This window comes from Ranitomeya imitator, chromosome 5 (assembly GCF_032444005.1).
Source record: "Ranitomeya imitator isolate aRanImi1 chromosome 5, aRanImi1.pri, whole genome shotgun sequence".
Taxonomy (NCBI): Eukaryota; Metazoa; Chordata; class Amphibia; order Anura; family Dendrobatidae; genus Ranitomeya; species Ranitomeya imitator.
The window spans coordinates 184,017,044-184,040,393 of NC_091286.1; the positions used below are offsets into that span (position 1 = coordinate 184,017,044).

The following is a 23,350-nucleotide window of genomic DNA, read 5'->3' on the forward strand; positions in this document are numbered from 1 at the left end:
ATTGAACTGGCTCTGACTCTCAGTGGCTTTTGAGCCCGCGCCTGAGGACACCCCGAGTCAGATGCACAGTTCAAGCTGGAATTCCCACCCTATACTGACGGTTATCAGGAGAGCGCGCACTGATGGCGCATGGTGCCATAGAGATGGGCACTGTAACGTGTGCTTAGTGTGCAGATAGGACTGTCGGGAACTAGATAGCATGCATCCACCATTCGCGAGCAGTCAACTACACGAGAAATGGGAATGATTAAGGAGCTCTCATCCATTGACAGTCACACATCTACACACACACATTGTCAAGGTTTATACTAGCGCTTGACTGAGCGGCCATGCGCACCTTTTATAGCAGTAGCAGACCGGGACCTTCCAGATGGTCCAATAGGAACCGCAACAAGACCTGAACATGTGACCCCCGACCTCTAATGGGAGGTCGTCCCGTGAGCATGCTCAGTATGAAAAAAATCGACACTTGGTCCCAGAAAGGCCTGCTCGCTGCTGGTCAGTACTGGCTACAAGGGCAGAGCCTGGAAAGGCAGCCGTAACCAGCCGCACAGTATCAGCTCGAGCCAGATGCTGGGACCGACGTCTCAGCTGAGCAGGTTTCACTGTGGCTGGTGAAGATAGGGAGACCGCAGTGGACATGGTTCAAGATTCCCCCTGAACAGCGGCGGGAACTCGACACCTAACACCTCGTTCCATTTTCTGATAAGCAGTCAGCACTGGCATCTGACATCCATTTTCTACCCATTATAAACACAGGAATAAGTGTTCAGCAGATAGCTATCTAAAGCTTGTGGGCACCTTTTGGTTAAACCTTTGATTATTTAGTGTGGATTAATGCCACAGCTTCAAAATGACCACCTCCTCCCTTCATTTATTTTATCTTTAATGTCCTATACATTCCAGTAAACATCCGTGAGTCAAACTTATATCACCCTAGTATCCACAGGGAAATATTCATCCACGCCATTACATTACATCGCCAGACATTCACCCAGGCCCCCTCTTCTTTCAGGGCATCTACCTAGCAAACATTCAACATTGTCATCCCCAATTATGCCCTTAACACGTAATAATAGCGCAGCACATGGGTAAACATTAGGTGAACGTGGGGAAATGCCATATCATTAAATGTGTCTGTTTGGCTGCATCTATGTCCCGAGGCTAGTAGTTGTCTACCTAAATAAAGACCAACAGGTAGCACACTGGTTTTAACAGGTACCGTAGGTATAGTTTTTTATTACTGACCCCGGCCCTCCACATTAGCCATTGCCTCAGGATCCCAGAAATAAATGGTAACGCTGCAGTGAGAGAAAATGACCTATGCCATTTATCCACATTGGATACACGAGGTGTTTTAGGAGTTTTAGTTTAATCCTTTGTGGGTTCAGTGCAACCCAAAGCTACAAGGCCAAATACAGACATAGCTGTAGAAAATAAAAAGTACCGTATTTTCCTGCGTATAAGACGACTTTTTAACCCCTGAAAATCTTCTTAAAAGTCGGGGGTCGTCTTATACGCCGGGTATCTATGGTGGGTGGGGGGGGAGTGGTCTCGATGACGGAGGGGGCGTCTCACAGGGAAGTGTGAGTGGAGTATGCCCCATTACCTCACATTGTAGCTGCAGCGTCAGCGTGGGGTGCTGGGGAGCGGCGGCAGCTGTTCCTCTTTATGCCGTGTGGGTGCTGTGGGGCGGCGGTTCCTCTTCCTGCAGCATTGGGGCTCTGCTGTGGGGCGGCAGCGGTGGCGTATCTTCAGGGAGAGTCAGTCGGGGCTCCTCCGGCATCTCTGAAAGCCCGGAGGCGCCGGCAGCTCCATTGCTGCGATGCGGTGGCCTCCGGTAAAAATGGCCGCTGGGGGCGGCGCAGGCTCAGATTCAGATCTCGTCCCGACTGACTCTCCCTGAAGATACGTCGCCGCTGCCTCCCCACAGCACAGAGCCCCGACGCTGTACCAAGAGCAACCGCCGCTCCACAGCACCCACGCAGCACAGAGGAGCAGCCGCCGCCGCTCCCCAGCACCCCACGCTGACGCTGCAGCTACAATATGAGGTAATGGGGCATACTCACACTTCCCCGTGAGACGCCCCCTCCGTCATCGGGACCACTCCCACCCACCCCCCCCAAAAGGCACATTGGTCACCGGCCGTATAAGATGACATACGGTGTATAAGAAGACCCCCGACTTTTAAGATTTTATATTTTAACTGGAAAAGTTGGGGGGTCGTCTTATACGCCCAGTCATCTTATACGCCGGAAAATACGGTAGCTTTTTGTGTAAGAGGCATACTGTAGTTTCTATAGAAACCATAATCACGAATATAAAAAAGAATGTCTCCAACACTTTTTGTAGCGAGTTTACAGATTGACATCAAATATTAGTGCATTTCTATTTATTGCAAATGTATTTCCTTTTGAAGAAAGCCTTGCTTAGTAAAATATGTAATTGTGTCACAGTAATTGGATTAAATAGAAAATAAGATGCATAACATGTCAGTATGTTTCCATTTACACGTAGTCTTGGAGGTTATTACCTGCATTGCTGTTTTCAGACTGTTGAGCTGCTGAATCTGGTGATTTGGTCGGAGGAGAGTCATGTTGTTGCTGCTGATTTTTAGTACAGGTTGCACAGAAGATTATACCTGATAAAAAATGCATCCCAGCAGACAGAAAGCCAACATACACTGCTCCTCCTGGCTCATGTTTGCTACTCTCTGGGATAGAGGGATCCAAAAAACTTGAAATGATCTCTTTCAAGTACCAGCTCACTGAAATCATGCCAAAAATACCAGCTAGCAAAAAACACGTTCCTCCTGAAAATGCTCTATTGCTTTTTGTTTGACCATCACCACCTAGCTTCGTACATTTCATTCCCGCAATGGAGACAAATATCCCTAAACATGAGAATATGCAGGACAGTACCATTGTGGTCCGTGCTGTCTGAATATACAGAGGGAGTGATAGAATGGAATACTTCACAGTGCAGCTAAACATACCGGTACTGTACCATGTGCAGTCCATCCACAGACCTTGCATTTGTATGACAGCAGTAACAATATTTGCCCCAGTGTCAGCAATGATCTTCCAGTTTGGTAGCAGAGTTGCTGCAATGGCTCCACACATTGCAATCAGTGCAATAATAAATGCAGTCATTTGTAGGCCCATTGATGCCATGGTATGTTATCCAGTTCTTTAAGTTGCCTGGCCTCTTCCGTCCACAATGTACAGCACTGGCGACAATTCTGGAGAGAAACAGAAAGGTAGCAGTTTTGTGGGGGATGAGGGACACAGGCGAGCATGCAGGGAACAAATAAGTATTACCTTAGTGATTCATCACCGAGCTCTTTAAATTTGCCGAGGGAGTCCTTCAGGAGAGTAAAAGCCTGCGCTCACAAAGACACATGGCTCGCAAGCATTTGTTACATGGGGGAATATAGATTTTTTTTTTAAAAGGCAGCTGAACCCTAAATTACTTTTGGTCTTTGAAATTCATCTATGAGTGACATCAGTGTATGTCCACATCTCTGGCAACAATAAAATAGATGATGAGGACCTGACTAACAATGATCCTTTTGGTATAACAGAAAACTACCCTGTATTCAGAAATGTGCAGAGCAGAAGTACAACACATGTTTCATTCACAGCATTTTCATTTAAACTGCTTGTCGCGCTTTTTCTTCATTTACAAGTAAATGTTTTGTTCTATAAAATCATTACAAAAGCAGGTACAGCTGCAACATAAACCAGTGAAGGGTTAATAAAAACTAATAGTATTTAGATTAAACCTCCCCCCAAAAAAACAAAATGAGCATATACCCTATAGTAAGTACGGTAAATAGTAATAGTACATGTAAATAACACAGGGTTCAAAAAATCAAAAGCCATTCCACCGCGAGAAGGTGAACCCAACTGGGATGCTCCTATCCTATCTCTGGTATTTACACTGTGTTCCAAATTATTATGCAAATTGGATTTAAGTATCATAAAGATTTAATTGTTTTGTTTTTCAAATAAACTCATGGATGTTATTGTGTCTCAGGGCTCAATGGATCACTGAAATCAATCTTAAACACGTGTGATAATTAGTTTTCCAGGTGATTCTAATTAAAGGATAAGTACTTAAAGGGACACTGTCACCTGGATTTGGAGGGAACAATCTTCAGCCATAGAGGCGGGATTTTTGGGTTTTTGATTCACCCTTTCCTTACCCACTTGCTGCATGCTGGCTGCAATATTGGATTGAAGTTCATTCTCTGTCCTCCATAGTACACGCCTGCGCAAGGTAATCTTGCCTTCTGCAGGCGTGTACTACAGAGAACAGAGAATGAACTTCAATCCAATATTGCAGCCAGCATGCAGCCAGCGGGTAAGGAAAGGGTGAATCAAAAACCCCAAAACCCCGCCTCCATGGCTGAAGATTGTTCCCTCCAAATTCAGGTGATAGTGTCCCTTTAAAAATGATGTTCCACATTATTAAGCAGGCCACAGGATTCAAGCAATATGGGAAATAAAAAGGATCTCTCCGCTGCCGAAAAGCATCAAATAGTGCAATGCCTTGATCAAGGGATGAAAACATTAGATAGTTCCCGAAAACTTAAGAGTGATCATCATACTGTGAAGAGATTTGTGACTGAAACAGAGCACAGACAGAGTTCATGCAGATAAAGGCATGAGGAAGGCTTCTGCCAGACAAATTCATGGGATTAAGAGAGCAGCTGCCAAAATACCATTACAAAGCAGCAAACAGTTATTTGAAGCTTCTGGTGCCTCTGGAGTCCCTCGAACCTCAGGGTGTAGGATCCTTCAAAGGCTTGCTGTGGTGCATAAACTTACTATTCGGCCACCCCTAAACAGTGTTTACTAGCAGAAACAGTTGCAGTGGGCCCAGACATACATGAAGACTAATTTTCAAACAGTCTTGTTTACTGACGAGTGTCGAGCAACCCTGGATGGTCCAGATGGATGGAATAGTGGATGGTTGGTGGATGGCCACCATGTTCCAACAAGGCTGCGACGTCAGCAAGGCGGTGGAGAAGTCATGCTTTGGGACGGAATCATGGGGAAACAGCTAGTAGGACCCTTTATGGTTCCTGAAGGTGTGAAAATGACCTCTGAAAAGTATATAGAGTTTCTGACTGACAACTTTCTTCCATGGTATAAAAAGCAAAACGTGCCTTCAGGAGCAAAATCATCTTCATGCTGACAATGCCCCATCTCATGCTGCAAAGTATACCTCTGAGTCATTGGCTGCTATGGGCATAAAAGGAGATAAACTCATGGTGTGGCCACCATCTTCCCCTGACCTCAACCCTATAGAGAACCTTTGGAATATCATCAAGCAAAAGATCTATGAGGGTGGGAGGCAGTTAACATCAAAACAGCAGCTCTGGGAGGCTATTCTGACTTCATGGAAAGAAATATAAGCAGAAACTCTCCACAAACTAACAAGTTCAAAGGGTGCAAGAATTGTGAAGGTGATATCAAACAAGTTTTCCTATGTTAACATGTAACTTGGCCTGTTAGGATGTTTTGGAGTTAAATAGCTTTTTTTGTTCAGTGAATGTGACCTCCTAATGCTGCAAATTCCACAAATTAGCATTTTCAGTTTATTAAAACATATCAAATGTTTAGAAATCCTACTGTGCCTAATAATTTGGAACAGTGCATTTGAGTTTTTATTCATTTTGGAGACTATACTGTTACAATTGGGAGGTTTCTTCAATGAAATTTGATGTATACTCTAACAGGTGATGACTTGTATTAGGCTGATTGTCATTTGCACCGACCACTTAGGAAAATCCGAGAAAAATGTAATTTGCATAATAAATTGGAACATGGTGTAAATCTCGCCTTATGTCAGCCGACCTCAATGTGAATAAAGGAAGAGCAGGTCTCAGGCCTAATTGTTTGGACACCTGTTCATGAGAAGCTATGTAGATGAAGTGCTTAGCTAAGAAATGGGGGCCACATAACCTATGTTATTTACCTGTACTACTACTAATTATTTACTACACTGTATATGATCATTTTGTTTTTTTTTTCTTGTGTTTTGTCTGTAAAGTAGCCACAATGTGAATATGCTTTACACATTGCATATATGCTATGCCAACTTGTGCTCTGTCTCATTTCATTTGTTTTATCATTTTTTTTTATAAGGATATAGAAATATATACAGTGGGTACGGAAAATATTCAGACCCCTTTACATTTTCCACTCTTTCTTTCATTGCACCCATTTGGTAAATTCAAAAAAGTTCATTTTTTCCCATTAATGTACACTCTGCACCCCATCTTGACTGAAAGAAAACAGACATGTAGAAATGTTTGCAAGTTTTTTACAAAAGAAAAACTGAAATATCACATGGTCATAAGTATTCAGACCAGTGGCTCACACACTCATATTTAAGTCACATGCTGTCCATTTCCTTATGATCCTCCTTGAGATGGTTCTACTTCATTGGAGTCCAGCTGTGTTTAATTAAACTGATAGGACTTGATTTGTAAAGGCACACACCTTTTTATATAAGACCTCACAGCTCACAGTGCATGTCAGACCAAATGGGAATCAAGAGGTCAGAGGAACTGGCCAAGGAGCTCAGAGACCGAATTGTGGCAAGGCACAGATCTGGCCAAGGTTACAAAAGAATTTCTGAAGTACTCAAGGTTCCAAAGAGCACAATGGCGGCCTCCATAATCCTTAAATGGAAGAAGTTTGGGACCACCAGAAGTCTTCCTAAACTTGACCATCCAGCCAAACTGAGCAATCGTGGGAGAAGAGCCTTGGTGAGAGAGGCAAAGAAGAACCCCAAGATCACTGTGGCTGATCTCCAGAGATGCAGTAGGGAGATGGGAGAAAGTTCCACAAAGTCAACTATCACTACAGCCCTCCACCGGTTGGGCCTTTATGACAGAGTGGGCTGACAGAAGCCTCTCCTCAGTGCAACATATTTGAAAGCCCGCATAGTTTGCTAAAAAAAAAAAAACACCTGAAGGACTCCCAGACTATGAGAAATAAGATTCTCTAGTCTGATGAGATGAAAATAGACCTTTTTGGTGATAATTCTAAGTGGTAGTGTGGAGAAAACCAGTCAATGCTCATCACCTGCACAATACAATCCCAACAGTGAAAAATGGTGGTGGCAGCATCATGTTATGGAGGTGTTTTTCAGCTGCAGGGACAGGACGACTGGTTATCATTGAAGGAAACATGAATGTGGCCAAGTACAGAGATATCCTGAATGAAAACCTCTTCCAGAGTGCTCTGGACCACAGACTTGGCCGAAGGTTCACCTTCCAAAAAGACAATGACCCTAACCACACAGCTAAAATAACAAAGGAGTGGCTTCAGAACCACTCTGTGACCTTTCTTGACTGGCCCAACCAGAGGCCTGATCTAAACCCAACTGAGCATCTCTGGAGACACCTGAACATGGCTCTCCACCAACATTCACCATCCAGGATCTGCAAGGAAGAATGGCAGAGGATCCCCAAATCCAGGTGTGAAAAACTTTTTGCATCATTCCCAAGAAGACTCATGACTGTACTAGCTCAAAAAGGTGCTTCTACTCAATACTGAGCAAAGGGTCTGAATATTTATGACCATGTGATATTTCAGTTTTTCTTTAATAAATTTGCATTTCTGTTTTTCTTCAGTCAAGATGAGGGGCAGAGTGTACATTAATGTGAAAAAATGAACTTTTTTGAATTTGCCAAATGGCTGCAATGAAAATTTTTAACGGGGTCTGAATACTTTCTGTACCCACTGTACTTGTGAGGTAATATATCGTTTATACACATATGTGGCTTCATTAGGATGCACCACATAATATATTTAAGAAATCCTCCCTGACGAAAGCCTTATGGGCCTTACGCCATTTAGATGGGTGGAAACAACTATGGGTTGTTTACTTACTCTTTAGCCTTCTATGACTCACTGGTTCTCATTTCATTCTTTTGAAGTCTGTCAAGTGTAGTAGTGACCCATCATTATTTATAAATTCATGTTATTTTATTTTCTACTGGAATGTTTCAACTTCTTTAATGAAATGGCCATAATGATGTATTAGATTTATTAGGATTTTTGAATTCCTTCTGTGTTCCTTGTTATCTTATATATACCGTACTTCATTGGCCTCTGTCATCACAACATTTGATCAAATCAATTGGTTTATTACTATTTAATATCCTTGATCAAGCACTTTTGGATTTGTTTAATGATTTGGTTATAATTACCTATTAGATTTATTTATGAATTCAGAACAACTTACCAATTACTGATCTCATTTTGTAGTACATTTTTTCCTTGCTTTCACTTATTTTTCTCTTTGTTGCCTCCTAGTGCAATTTTTGTTGCCATTATTTAGGAGTTTTTACTATTTTGAAACTTTGTTTAACTGATTACTAATAAAAATTGAGATATTTGTTATATCATGTGGCTATTTTCTTCATAGGACATATGGCAGTGTGCCTGCAGTGTATACCTAAACACGCCAAAACTTTATTACCCAAAGATGAATAAAACTTGGCACTCAATGTGAGAAGAAAAGCTTCTTAGTTTATTGATGCATCCAGACAAACAAAACTGCTAAACGTTTTCGGTCCACACCGGACCTTCGTCAGAGCGTTTCTTTGACATTGACTGGATGAGGAAGCTAAAAAGCCTGGATGAGCGTCAGCTAGAACAGGATGTACAAGAGCTGCAGTATGCTGGAGGATCACAATGGAGCGTCGCTCCTCTCTGCTCTGCACTACGAGCGCCCAGGATCCAGCGCCATTACTCCCTTCAGGCTCTGTGCCTTTCCGTGGCGCTTCACTCTCCATAGTGATCCTCCAGCATACTGCAGCTCTTGTACATCCTGTTCTAGCTGATGCTCATCCAGGCTTTTTAGCTTCCTCATCCAGTCAATGTCAAAGAAACGCTCTGACGAAGGTCCGGTGTGGACCGAAAACGTTTAGCAGTTTTGTTTGTCTGGATGCATCAATAAACTAAGAAGCTTTTCTTCTCACATTGAGTGCCAAGTTTTATTCATCTTTAGTCTACGGGGTGGACACCCTACTTGAGCACCGCCAATCCTCATATCTACTGAGTGCCGTGTTTTCTAATTTTATCAATTACCCAGTGCTTTTGTATTAGGTCAGACTTTAGATCTGTACCTAGAAAGATAGATAAAACACTGCATAGTTTTTGTCTTTCTGTATTCTTGCTATTCGGCATGTTAGAATACAATGTTCCCATTGTTATTGCGGGCTGCAGAAGAAGGCTTTGTCTTGGCAATAGCAGCATATTACTTTGAATTCTTAGTGTAAAAATAGTACAGTAATAATGCATTTTAGTAATAGGCGGGCTGCTGTAACTATCGCCTTAATGACTCATCGTTGCCTGCCTGTTGGCTGAGCAGCAGAGCATTGCGCCCTTTGCAGAAGAGCATTAGGTAAAGAATACCTCACTATTTACCTAGAATTCAAAAGCACTTACTGGTAAATATGAAGCAATGTTCTAAGTCTTCCTTGCTGCTAGACGTAAATAAATTCTGGAAGTGAAAATCATATTTCTTCTCTGTACCATGGATAGGAAATAAAGAAAAATGGATATTTAATAGCTGGTAACTTTTAAAAATAAATAAAAGCAAATCTCTGATGGTTTGTGCTGTCAACGTCCTTTATGAAGAAACAGTCTGGTCAACATGAGGTTTTACTGAAGGAACAGTGCATGAGCCAGCAAAACTTAGAAAAACATGACAAGGAATGGGAGTTGTGGCAGTGCAGATGCTGAGACAATACCAACCTTTAAGCAAACGAACAAGTGACTTTTGTGTTCTGTTTCCAAACTTGTCTAAATGTTGCAGATCATAAACTTTAGCTGTATAAATTAAAATGCTAGATGCATTTCTAAAATATGCTCCACAAGGCCAAGCAAGACATTGCATTTTGTGCCAATGTGTATTTTGTGGCGGTAAATGAGCGCCGATCAGCTGTTGCAGCATATGTTCATTCAGTGATTGGCAGCCTATTTACATTTATAATTATCGGGAAACAAGCGTTTCTAGGAAAACTCATTCCTGAAAACCAGCATGTCAGAGTATGTCCGCACAGCACACATTTCATGCAGAAACGTTTGCCATTGCCATTCATCTATATGGACCTTGCAGAAATCTTTGCAATTGCTATAAAAACAATCCGAAGGCTAAATCACATTAGCGTCTCTGTGCGCAGCTTATGATCTGCATGTGCAAACGCATGCAAACGCATGGTTATGCTGCGTTTTTTATCCATATCAGTTTACGAATGACGCCAAAAAATGCTGTGTGTGCATGCATTTGTATGCGTTTTTGCATGCCTTTGCATTTTTTTCTGCCCATGCGTTCGAATTTTCATAGAATTTTGTTATGGGGCAAATGCTGTTCCAGGAGAATTTCCTTGACAAAAGCCACATCCAATGGGCCTGTCTCATGGGGATTCTGTATATATGGACCTTACACACAGGGCTGCCACTAGGAATTTTGGGCCCCATACTGGCAAAATTTTCGGGCGCCCGTTCAGACTCCGCCCATGTTCCACCCCAAGTCCGCCTCCACTTGTCGAAGCTTCCACAGTCCCATGCCCGCTCTTAGAAAAACTCATCTTCTTCACCACATAATCACCAATCTGAAATTAACAGTTTCCAACAGACACCAGATCACACACAAAGCCAGCAGCTATTGTTTTGGCCAAAAGAATATTTAATCCGCCACCACGATAAAGTAGACTCTTTGGGCCGGGCCCCACTCTGCTCTAACCTATTAAACATTTCTTAAAATATGCAATACTCTTTTTAGGTATATTTTTCTTTTTCTTTATGAGAATGAGTCACATATATTTTTTACAATGACCATTAATACCACATTCAAGGGACAAATACCATCACACCATGACCAGACGACATATTACCACCACCTAGTGACAGAATAATACCACATACAAGAAACAAACACCTCCATACCGTGACCATATCACATAATACCATCACATAGTGACCAAATAATACCACATACAGGGAGAAATACCTCCACACCATAACCAGCTCACATACCACCACATAGTGACCAAATACTACAATACTGATCATCAATAAAAAAAAACACAACACTAATGCAATTATACACAGAAGCTCTGTATATAATGTTAGTGTACAGGTAATACACTGATCACCAGTGACATTTTATACATTAGCTCTGTATATAGTTTACAGTGAACAGGTAATAGAGTGTATAGTGTCAGTGTACAGGTAACACTGACTCAGCAGTGAAGTCTCTAACTGTAGTCCTTTATATTTGCTTTTCTTTTTCATGCAGCGCAGATCACCATCATTTCTTCCAGCCAGGACTTGTTTTATGATCCGGTGACCTTGGAGCAGCATGAGAACTTTCACTGGAGAAGGTGGCCACTATACTGACCGCAATCCTGAACTTAGCACCGCAACTAGAAGTAGCCGTGGAGTGTACCTAACACACCTAGACACCTCGTCACAGCCGGAGGACTAAATACCCCTAAAGATGGAAAAAGGAATACTATCTTGCCTCAGAGAAGATCCCCAAAGGATAGACAGCCCCCCACAAATATTGGTGGTGAGTCGGAGAGGAAAAAACATACGCAGGCAGAAAAACAGGATTTAGCACAGGAGGCCACTGTAGCTAGATAGGACAGGATAGGATAGAGTTCTGTGCGATCAGTATTAAAACCCTTCAAAAAGATCCACAGCAGAATATACAAAAACTTCCTACATCTAACTAATAGATGTAGGAGCGTAAATCTGCAACTCGAGAGAATCCTACAATCAGAGCAGGAAGATAAATAAAAACTAGCACACAGCAGTGTGCCACAGACACAAAAACCAAACACTTATCTTTGCTGAATTTGGCAGCAAGCAGGAGAAGCCAGAAAGTGATCCAACACTGCACAAGGAACATTGACAACTGGCAAGGGCTAATGAATCCTGCACACCTAAATATCCCAGTCAGAATTGTAATCAGCAGATACACCTGGCCAGGACTGCGACTCAGAGACAACTGCATTCCCACCTACAACCACTGGAGGGAACCCAAGAGCAGAATTCACAACAGTAGCCCCCCCTTGAGGAAGGGTAACCGAACCCTCACCAGGGCCCCCAGGACAAGCCAGATGAAAGGCACGGACCAAATTAGCAGCATGGACATCAGAGGCAAAAACCCAAGAATTATCCTCCTGGCCACAACCCTTCCATTTGACCAGGTACTGAAGCTTCCGCCTCGAAAAACGGGAATCCAAAATGTTCTCAACAACATATTCCAACTCCCCATCAACCAACACAGGAGCCGGAGGATCAACAGAGGGAACAACGGGCTCCACATATTTCCGCAACAAAGATCTATGGAAGACATTATGGATAGCAAAAGAGTCCGGAAGCGCCAGTCGAAAAGACACCGGATTAATAATCTCAGAAATCCTATAAGGACCAATAAACCGAGGTTTAAACTTAGGAGAAGAAACCTTCATAGGAACATGACGGGAAGACAACCAGACCAGATCCCCAACCCGAAGCCGGGAACCAACACACCGACGACGATTAGCAAAACGTTGAGCCTCCTCTTGAGACAACACCAACTTGTCCACCACATGAGCCCAAATCTGCTGCAACCTGTCCACCACAGAATCCACACCAGGACAGTCAGAAGGCTCAACCTGCCCAGAAGAAAAACGAGGATGAAAACCAAAATTACAAAAGAAAGGCGAAACCAAGGTAGCCGATCTAGCCCGATTATTAAGGGCAAACTCGGCCAATGGCAAGAAAGCCACCCAATCATCCTGATCAGCAGACACAAAGCATCTCAAATAAGTCTCCAAGGTCTGATTAGTTTGCTCGGTCTGGCCATTTGTCTGAGGATGAAATGCAGAAGAAATAGACAAATCAATGCCCAGCCTAGCACAAAAGGCCCGCCAAAACCTAGAAACAAACTGGGAACCTCTGTCGGACACAATATTTTCCGGAATACCATGCAAACTAACCACATGCTGAAAAAACAACGGAACCAAATCTGAAGAGGAAGGCAATTTAGGCAAAGGCACCAAATGAACCATCTTAGAGAACCGGTCACAAACAACCCAGATAACAGACATCTTCTGGGAGACCGGAAGATCAGAAATAAAATCCATCGAAATATGCGTCCAGGGCCTCTCAGGGACTGGCAATGGCAAAAGCAATCCACTAGCACGGGAACAACAAGGCTTGGCCCGTGCACAAGTCCCACAGGACTGCACAAAAGAACGCACATCACTCGACAATGAAGGCCACCAAAAGGACCTACAAACCAAATATCTGGTACCAAAAATGCCAGGATGACCAGCCAACACAGAACAGTGAACCTCAGAAATCACTCTACTAGTCCATCTGTCAGGAACAAACAGTTTCCCCACAGGACAGCGGTCAGGTTTGTCAGCCTGAAATTCCTGAAGAACCCGTCGTAAATCAGGGGAAATGGCAGAAAGGACCACCCCCTCTTTCAGAATACTGACCGGCTTTAAGACCTCAGGAGAATCAGGCAAGAAACTCCTAGAGAGGGCATCAGCCTTAATATTCTTAGAACCCGGAAGGTACGAGACCACGAAATAAAAACGGGAAAAAAACAAGGACCATCGAGCCTGTCTAGGATTCAGCCGTTTGGCAGACTCGAGGTAAATCAAATTCTTATGATCGGTCAAGACCACAATACGGTGCTTAGCTCCCTCAAGCCAATGTCGCCACTCCTCAAACGCCCACTTCATAGCCAACAACTCCCGATTGCCGACATCATAATTGCGTTCAGCAGGTGAAAACTTACGGGAAAAGAAGGCACACGGTTTCATTAAGGAACCAACAGGATCCCTCTGAGACAAAACGACCCCTGCCCCAATCTCAGAAGCGTCAACCTCAACCTGAAACGGAAGAGAAACATCCGGTTGGCGCAACACCGGAGCAGAAGTAAAGCGACGTTTAAGCTCCTGAAAGACAGACAGCCGCCGAGGACCAATTCGCCACATCAGCGCCTTTCTTTGTCAAATCGGTCAAGGGTTTAACCACGCTGGAAAAATTAGCAATGAAACGGCGATAAAAATTTGCAAAACCCAAAAATTTCTGAAGGCTCTTCACGGATGTGGGCTGAATCCAATCATGAATGGCCTGAACCTTAACCGGATCCATCTCTATAGACGAGGGAGAAAAAATAAAGCCCAAAAAAAGACCTTCTGCACCCCAAAGAGACACTTAGACCCTTTCACAAACAAAGCATTGTCTCGGAGGATCTGAAATACCATCCTGACCTGTTGCACATGAGACTCCCAATCATCGGAAAAAATCAAAATATCGTCCAAATATACAATCAAGAATTTATCAAGATAAGTCCGGAAGATATCATGCATGAAGGACTGAAAAACAGAAGGAGCATTAGAGAGTCCGAATGGCATCACAAGGTATTCAAAATGGCCCTCGGGCGTGTTAAACGCAGTTTTCCATTCATCACCCTGCTTAATACGAACAAGATTATATGCCCCCCGAAGGTCAATCTTCGTAAACCAACTAGCTCCCTTAATCCTAGCAAACAAATCGGAAAGCAAAGGTAAAGGGTATTGAAACTTGACCGTGATCTTATTCAAGAGGCGATAATCAATACAGGGTCTCGAGGAACCATCTTTTTTAGCAACAAAAAAGAACCCCGCTCCCAACGGTGAAGAAGATGGTCGAATATGCCTTTTCTCCAAAGACTCCTTAATATAGCTCCGCATGGCGGTATGTTCAGGCACAGACAGGTTGAAAAGTCGACCCTTAGGAAACTTACAGCCTGGAATCAAGTCAATAGCACAATCGCAGTCCCTGTGCGGTGAAAGGAAACTGGACTTGGGCTCATCGAATACATCCTGAAAATCAGACAAAATCTCTGGAATTTCAGAAGAGGAAGAATAGGAGATTGACATCAAAGGAACATCATTATGAACCCCCTGACAACCCCAACTAGTCACAGACATGGACTTCCAATCCAACACAGGATTATGTACCTGCAACCACGGAAAACCCAGCACGATAGCATCATGCAAATTATGCAACACCAGAAATCGACAATCTTCCTGATGGGCTGGCGCCATGCGCATGGTCACCTGTGTCCAAAACTGGGGCTTATTTTTAGCCAAGGGTGTAGCATCAATGCCCCTTAAAGGAATAGGGTTCTGCAAAGGCTGCAAGGGAAAACCACAACGCTTGGCAAACTCAAAGTCCATTAAATTCAAGGCGGCGCCTGAATCCACAAACGCCATGACAGAAAATGATGACAATGAGCAGATCAAGGACACAGATAACAAAAATTTTAGGTTGTACAGTACTGATGGTAATTGAACTGGCGATCCTCTTTGTCCGCTTAGGGCAGACAGAAATGACATGAAAAGGGTCTCCACAATAATAACACAACCTATTTTGACGTCTGAAACCTTGTCGTTCTGTTCTAGACAGAATTCTATCACACTGCATAGGCTCAGGAATTTGCTCAGAGGATAACGCCACAGCGCACACAGTTCTGCACTGCCGCAAGCGGCGGTCAATCTGAATGGCCAGAGACATAGAATCACTCATAACATCTTTTACGAATTCAGAAAGACCCTTTCTGAAAATTGCCGCCAAAGCATCATTATTCCATTTAGTCAACACAGACCATTTTCTGAATGTCTGACAATACAATTCTGCCGCTTCTTGACCCTGAGACAGGGCCAACAAGGTCTTCTCAGCTTGATCCACAGAATTAGGTTCATCATATAATAATCCCAAAGCCTGAAAAAAGGAGTCAATAGTAAGCAAAGCCAGATTCCCAGATTCCAGGGAAAACGCCCAATCCTGTGGGTCGCCACGCAGCAGTGAGATTACAATTTTTACCTGCTTACAGTTGTTTTTAAAACTTAAAAATTTGGACCTGTCACCAGAAAACGAATCAGGAGTAGGAATCTTCGGTTCTAAAGCAGGAGTCTGAACAATATAATCAGAAATACCCTGCACCCTAGCAGCAAGCTGGTCTACACAAAAGCTAATTCCTGAACATTCATGCTTGCACCAGGCTCCTCAGCCACCCAGATATTAAGAGGGAAGAGAACACAAAACAGACTGGAGAAAAAAATGGCTCAAGAGCTTTCCTCCCTTCTTTTGAGATGCATTTGACTCATTGTTGGCCAGTTGTACTGTTATGATCCGGTGACCTTGGAGCAGCATGATAACTTTCACTGGAGAAGGTGGCCACTATACTGACCGCAATCCTGAACTTCACACCGCAACTAGAAGTAGCCGTGGAGTGTACCTAACACACCTAGACACCTCGTCACAGCCGGAGGACTAAATACCCCTAAAGATGGAAATAGGAATACTATCTTGCCTCAGAGAAGATCCCCAAAGGATAGACAGCCCCCCACAAATATTGGCGGTGAGTCGGAGAGGAAAAAACTTACACAGGCAGAAAACCAGGATTTAGCACAGGAGGCCACTGTAGCTAGATAGGACAGGATAGGACAGAGTTCTGTGCGGTCAGTATTAAAACCCTTCAAAAAGATCCACAGCAGAATATACAAAAACTTCCTACATCTAACTAATAGATGTAGGAGCATAAATCTGCAACTCCAGCGAATCCTACAATCAGAGCAGGAAGATAAACAAAAACTAGCACACAGCAGTGTGCCACAGACACAAAAACCAAACACTTATCTTTGCTGAATTTGGCAGCAAGCAGGAGAACCCAGAAAGTGATCCAACACTGCACAAAGAACATTGACAACTGGCAAGGGCTAATGAATCCTGCACACCTAAATATCCCAGTCAGAATTGTAATCAGCAGATTCACCTGGCCAGGACTGCGACTCAGAGACAACTGCATTCCCACCTTCAACCACTGGAGGGAACCTAAGAGCAGAATTCACAACAGACTTGTCTCTGCATAAAATAACATATAGTTACCTAGAGCCCACCTTCCAGAGCACATTCCCCACTTTTTACCTTTCTTCTACACTACACATCTGAATACAGACGTGCACCCACTATTAATATATAATTAGTTATTATTAATCCACCGCTGTGCCCCCACCATCCGTAAATAGCCCTTTTCCCCACCTAATAAATATATACATTAATTAGGCCCTGTACTCTTTCCCCAAATTCATTACCAGTCACTGCATCCTTAATGCCCCCACTATGTGCCTCCCACTCCCTTGATTCATTATATTTACATGCCCCTTCCACCCCAATTCATTGTCATGTCTTCTCTCTCTCCCACCCCCACCCTCTATTCATTATCAACTGCTCTCCCCCCACATTCAATACATCATTGTTTCCCAGTGCCCTCAAAATTCATCATCATTTGCTCTCCCCAGGTCCTCATTTGCTCTCCCCATCCCCCACCTTCAACTCAATTGCTGTTCCCCATGCCTCACTTCACCATTTGCAGTCCCCCTCACTTCATCATTTGCAGTCCCCCTTCTCCCCTCACTTCATCATTCACAGTCCCCCCCTCCCTTCATCATTTGCGGTCCCCTATTCTCCACTCACTTCATCACATGCAGTCCCCTTCTGTTCATGTGCAGTCCCCCTCCCCCCACTTCATCATGTGCAGTCCCCTTCCGTTCATGTGCAGTCCCCCATCCCCTCCCTCACATCATCATTTGCTGCCCCCTCTATCATTTGCAGCCCCCCTCCATCATCTTTTGCAGCCCCCTACATCCTCATTTGCATCCCCCTCATAATTTGCATTCCTCTCCATCATTTGCAACCCCATCCATCATAATTTGCAGATCCCCCCCATCATAATTTGCAGACCCCCTTTCATCATGTGCAGATCCCCCCTTTCAGCATGTGCACACCCCCCTTCCATCATGTTCAGACCCCCGAGAAAGCTCCGGGGCGCCGACGTGTGCGCTGCAGGTCCGCAGCACACAGCACATTCGTGTAGGATGGGGCCTGATGAGCAGTAGCACAAGAGGCAGGGCCCAGCAGGCCCCCCTGTGTGCCGCTGGCCATCGGGCCCCATACTGTAGTAAGGGCATTAATGCCCTGATTGCGGGCCCTGCCTGCATATGAGGAAAGAGACATAGCGAATCAGAAAAACTATACTACATTTCTAATTGCAGATATTTGCTAATATGATTATTATTACACCTACTACATGTTCTGATCTTGGAGTTGAGAATAAGACCTGGAGCTATTATATATCCTGTGTGATCATCAGAAAAATAGTTCACCTGGATACAGATACTGGATGCAGTTTCTAGACATCTAATATATAAAGCTGAATGTGTATGTGTGTATATCCGGGATTGGCATCTGCACCGTCGCAGCTAAAGCCACAAAATTTTGCAGTCACACGTCTGGACCCCGAGAGCGTCATAGGCTATGTTGTGAGGCGCAATTTTAAAGGGAAAGTGCCACCAGTTTTTTTTGTATTTTTTTTTGTGTGAAATTAAGCTTAAAATAGTAAATAAAATGTATTAATGCAATGTTTGCACTGTTTGCAAACATTTCTATATAAAAAATATATATTTTCTTACAAATATTGACCACTAGGGGGAGCATTTTCCGTTTTAGACCTCAAGCAGCTATAGTAAGACTTACCAGCTTTACTCTTTGCTGGAAAATTGGGGCAGTAACTGCTAACATCAACATTTCCCTCCCCTTTTGGGTGGTCTAATATCCCTGGGGCAGAATGAAGAGCAGCATCACAGGGCAGAGCCATTTTGTGTGTGATTGCCCTGTGATCTGCTATCACCAGCAGTTACTGCATCAGAAACACAGCTACAGAGTTTACAAAAAAGCAGAACACAGTGGGCTCAGCAACATGGTGGACTGGAGGAAAAGTGAAGACATGTGGTGTTTATGTATGGAGCAGCATTATCTGAGCAGAGCCATACCTCCCAACCGTCCCTCATTGTGCGGGACTTTCCCGGATTTGACTCTTTGCTCCGCTGTCCTGCGCAGGACGCTCTCATCCCAGGAGACAGCAGGAGAACTCCGTCACACCCCCTTTTGTTAGGCCACGCCCCTTCCCCATGTTCCTGAGTCTCCCAGCGTCACTGTTCAGAGAGGGAGAGAGAGGGGACACTTCTAGTTTGAGGTAACAGCCGAACACAGCCTGGGTGCCGGCGGCAATGTAAGCAGCAGACCAGTGTGAGTGGACTGGAGCTGCTAATTATAATGCCTGGCTAGTGTAATGGTGCTTGGAATGAGTGGGGCTCAGCAGGGAGGGACGGACACACTCACAGCCTCCTCTGTTTGCCTGGGCTGACAGTGCTCACTGCTGTGTTATCTGCAGATCAGTGTGAGTGAGATCAATGACCCTGGGAGAGGGTGACAACACAATGCTATTGTGGCTGTTATTCCCCCCCTCCCCGCCCCCCGCCCCGCATAAAAAGGGCTAAACCAAAGCCCCTGTGACAGTCTGACACTGTAATGTAGCAGAGCTGCGTGTGTACAAGGTGTATGAATCTGAGCAGCGTGTGAAAGGTGTATGGAGCAGAGTCGTGTGTGTAAGACGTGTACGGAGCAGAGCAGCGTGTGTACGAGGTGTGCGGAGCAGAGCCATGTGTGTACAAGGTATACGGAGTGGAACAGCGTGTGCAATGTGTATGGAGCAGAGCCATGTGTATATAAGGTGTATGGAGCTGAACCGTGTGTGTGCAATGTGCACGGAGCGGAGCCGAATGTACAAGGTGTACGGAGTGGAGCCGTGTGTGTGCGAGGTGTACGGAGCAGCGTGTGTACGAGGTGTGCGGAACAGAGCCATGTGTGTACAAGGTATACGGAGTGGAGCAGCGTGTGCAATGTGTATGGAGCGGAGCCGTGTGTGTATGAGGCGTACAGAGCGGAGTTGCATGTGCAAGGTGTATGGAATGGAGTCGTGTGTGTACGAGGTGTACGGAGCAGAGCCGCATGTGTACGAGGTGTATGGAGTGGTGCCGTGTGTGTACGAGATGTATGGAGAGGAGCCGTATGTATGAGGTGTACGGAGTGGAGCCATGTGTGTGCAAGGTATACTGAGCGGAGCAGCGTGTGCAATGTGGACGGAGCGGAGCCATGTGTGTACGAGGTGTATGGAGTGGAGCCGTGTGTGTACGAGGTGTATGGAGCGGAGCCGTGTGTGTACGAGGTGTATGGAACGGAGCCGCATGTGCAAGGTGAATGGAGCGCAGTCATGTGTGTACGAGGTGTATGGAGCGGAGCCGCATGTGCAAGGTGTATGGAGCGGTGTCGTGTGTGTACGAGGTATATGGAGCGGAGTCGCATGTGTACGGAGCGGACGCTGGCTGTGTCAGATCGGAGCAGATATTGCTCCTCGCTCTGACACGGACTGGCACAGGAGACACAGAGGTCTTTATCAGTGGCATATCACAGCTGCAGCGACGTGAGCAGTCAGCGGCGCAGCTGGATGACACCATTCAGCGCCGTGGGTGTGGAAGCTGCCGGCTGCTGCGAGGGAGCGCGGTGAAAGGTGTGTGTGTGTAGTGATGGAGAAGGCAATGATGGGGGTGGGGTAACCATGTGTGGCCAGTACACTGTACCCAGCATTATGTGTGGCCATTATTCAATACCCAGCATCGTGTGGGGCCATTATACTGTACAAAGCATAATGTGGCGCCATAATACTGTATGGACCATCACGTGGGGCAAGTATGCTGTACGCAGCATCATGTGGGGCCGTTATACAGTATGGAGCATAATGTGGCCAATGGCCATTGTACAGTATGGAGCGTCGTGTGTGGCCATTATACAGTATGGAGCGTCGTGTGTGGCCATTGTACACTATGGAGCGTCGTGTGTGGCCATTGTACACTATGGAGCGTCGTGTGTGGCCATTGTACACTATGGAGCGTCGTGTGGGGCCATTGTATAGCATGGAGCGTCGTGTGAGGTCATTGTACAGTATGGAGCGTCGTGTGTGACCATTGTACAGTATGGAGCGTCGTGTGTGGCCATTGTACAGTATGGAGCGTCGTGTGGGGCCATTGTACAGTATGGAGCGTCGTGTGTGGCCATTGTACAGTATGGAGCGTCGTGTGTGGCCATTGTATAGTATGGAGCATCGTGTGTGGCCATTGTCCAGTATGGAGCATCGTGTGTGGCCATTGTACACTATGGAGCGTCGTGTGTGGCCATTGTACAGTATGGAGCGTCGTGTGTGGCCATTGTATAGTATGGAGCATCGTGTGTGGCCATTGTCCAGTATGGAGCATCGTGTGTGGCCATTGTCCAGTATGGAGCATCGTGTGTGGCCATTGTCCAGTATGGAGCACTGTGTGGCCATTGTCCAGTATGGAGCATCGTGTGTGGCCATTGTCCAGTATGGAGCATCGTGTGGGGCCATTGTCCAGTATGGAGCATCGTGTGTGGCCATTGTCCAGTATGGAGCATTGTGTGTGGCCATTGTCCAGTATGGAGCACTGTGTGGCCATTATACAGTATGGAGCATCGTGTGTGGCCATTGTCCAGTATGGAGCACTGTGTGGCCATTATACAGTATGGAGCATCGTGTGTGGCCATTGTCCAGTATGGAGCATCGTGTGTGGCCATTGTCCAGTATGGAGCATCGTGTGTGGCCATTGTCCAGTATGGAGCACTGTGTGGCCATTATACAGTATGGAGCATCGTGTGTGGCCATTGTCCAGTATGGAGCACTGTGTGGCCATTATACAGTATGGAGCATCGTGTGTGGCCATTGTCCAGTATGGAGCATTGTGTGGGGCCATTGTACAGTATGGAGCATCGTGTGGGGCCATTGTACAGTATGGAGCGTCGTGTGTGGCCATTGTACAGTATGGAGCATTGTGTGGGGCCATTGTACAGTATGGAGCATCGTGTGAGGTCATTGTATAGTATGGAGCATCGTGTGTGGCCATTGTACAGTATGGAGCATCGTGTGGGGCCATTGTATAGTATGGAGCGTCGTGTGTGGCCATATTTTTTTGTTTATAATTATTGTTTACGAAACATTGTGATCAGAAGTGCTAAATGGGTGTGGTTGGGGCGTGGCTAGTTGTGAAATGGGTGTGGTCAGAGGTGTGGCCTAATATTTGGTTGATATTATGGTGGAAAATAAGTATTTGGTCAGAAACAAACAATTAAGATTTCTGGCTCTCACAGACCTGTAACTTCTTTAAGAGTCTCCTCTTTCCTCCACTCATTACCTGTAGTAATGGCACCTGTTTAAACTTGTTATCAGTATAAAAAGACACCTATGCACACCCTCAAACAGACTGACTCCAAACTCCACTATGGTGAAGACCAAAGAGCTATCAAAGATCACCAGAAATAAAATTGTAGCCCTGCACCAGGCTGGAAAGACTGAATCTGCAATAGCCAACCAGCTTGGAGTGAAGAAATCAACAGTGGGAGCAATAATTAGAAAATGGAAGACATACAAGACCACTGATAATCTCCCTCGATCTGGGGCTCCACGCAAAATCCCACCCCGTGGGGTCAGAATGATCACAAGAACGGTGAGCAAAAATCCCAGAACCACGCGGGGGAACCTAGTGAATGAACTGCAGAGAGCTGGGACCAATGTAACAAGGCCTACCTTAAGTAACACACTACGCCACCATGGACTCAGATCCTGCAGTGCCAGACGTGTCCCACTGCTTAAGCCAGTACATGTCCGGGCCCGTCTGAAGTTTGCTAGAGAGCATTTGGATGATCCAGAGGAGTTTTGGGAGAATGTCCTACGGTCTGATGAAACCAAACTGGAACTGTTTGGTAGAAACACAACTTGTCGTGTTTGGAGGAAAAAGAATACCGAGTTGCATCCATCAAACACCATACCTACTGTAAAGCATGGTGATGGAAACATCATGCTTTGGGGCTGTTTCTCTGCAAAGGGGCCAGGACGACTGATCCGGGTACATGAAAGAATGAATGGGGCCATGTATCGTGAGATTTTGAGTGCAAACCTCCTTCCATCAGCAAGGGCATTGAAGATGAAACGTGGCTGGGTCTTTCAACATGACAGTGATCCAAAGCACACCGCCAGGGCAACGAAGGAGTGGCTTCGTAAGAAGCATTTCAAGGTCCTGGAGTGGCCTAGCCAGTCTCCAGATCTTAACCCTATAGAAAACCTTTGGAGGGAGTTGAAAGTCCGTGTTGCCAAGCGAAAAGCCAAAAACATCACTGCTCTACAGGAGATCTGCATGGAGGAATGGGCCAACATACCAACAACAGTGTGTGGCAACCTTGTGAAGACTTACAGAAAACGTTTGACCTCTGTCATTGCCAACAAAGGATATATTACAAAGTATTGAGATGAAATTTTGTTTCTGACCAAATACTTATTTTCCACCATAATATGCAAATAAAAT

General features: G+C 45.0%; 2 protein-coding genes across 6 annotated transcripts in view; one reads left to right on the forward strand and one right to left on the reverse strand.

Annotated features, from left to right (window-relative positions):
- Nucleotides 1–23,350, forward strand: part of TFB1M (transcription factor B1, mitochondrial) — a 396,419-nt gene that overhangs the window by 111,453 nt on the left and 261,616 nt on the right. The window lies entirely within an intron of this gene.
- On the reverse strand, nucleotides 2,508–3,173 carry CLDN20 (claudin 20). Its single transcript, XM_069768014.1, has one exon. The coding sequence runs from the start codon at nucleotides 3,171–3,173 to the stop codon at nucleotides 2,508–2,510; it is 666 nt and encodes a 221-aa protein (XP_069624115.1).

What these genes read in the sequence shown, in the direction of transcription:
- CLDN20 (XM_069768014.1), bottom strand. Translation starts at nt 3,173, where the DNA reads ATGGCATCAATGGGCCTACAAATGACTGCATTTATTATTGCACTGATT.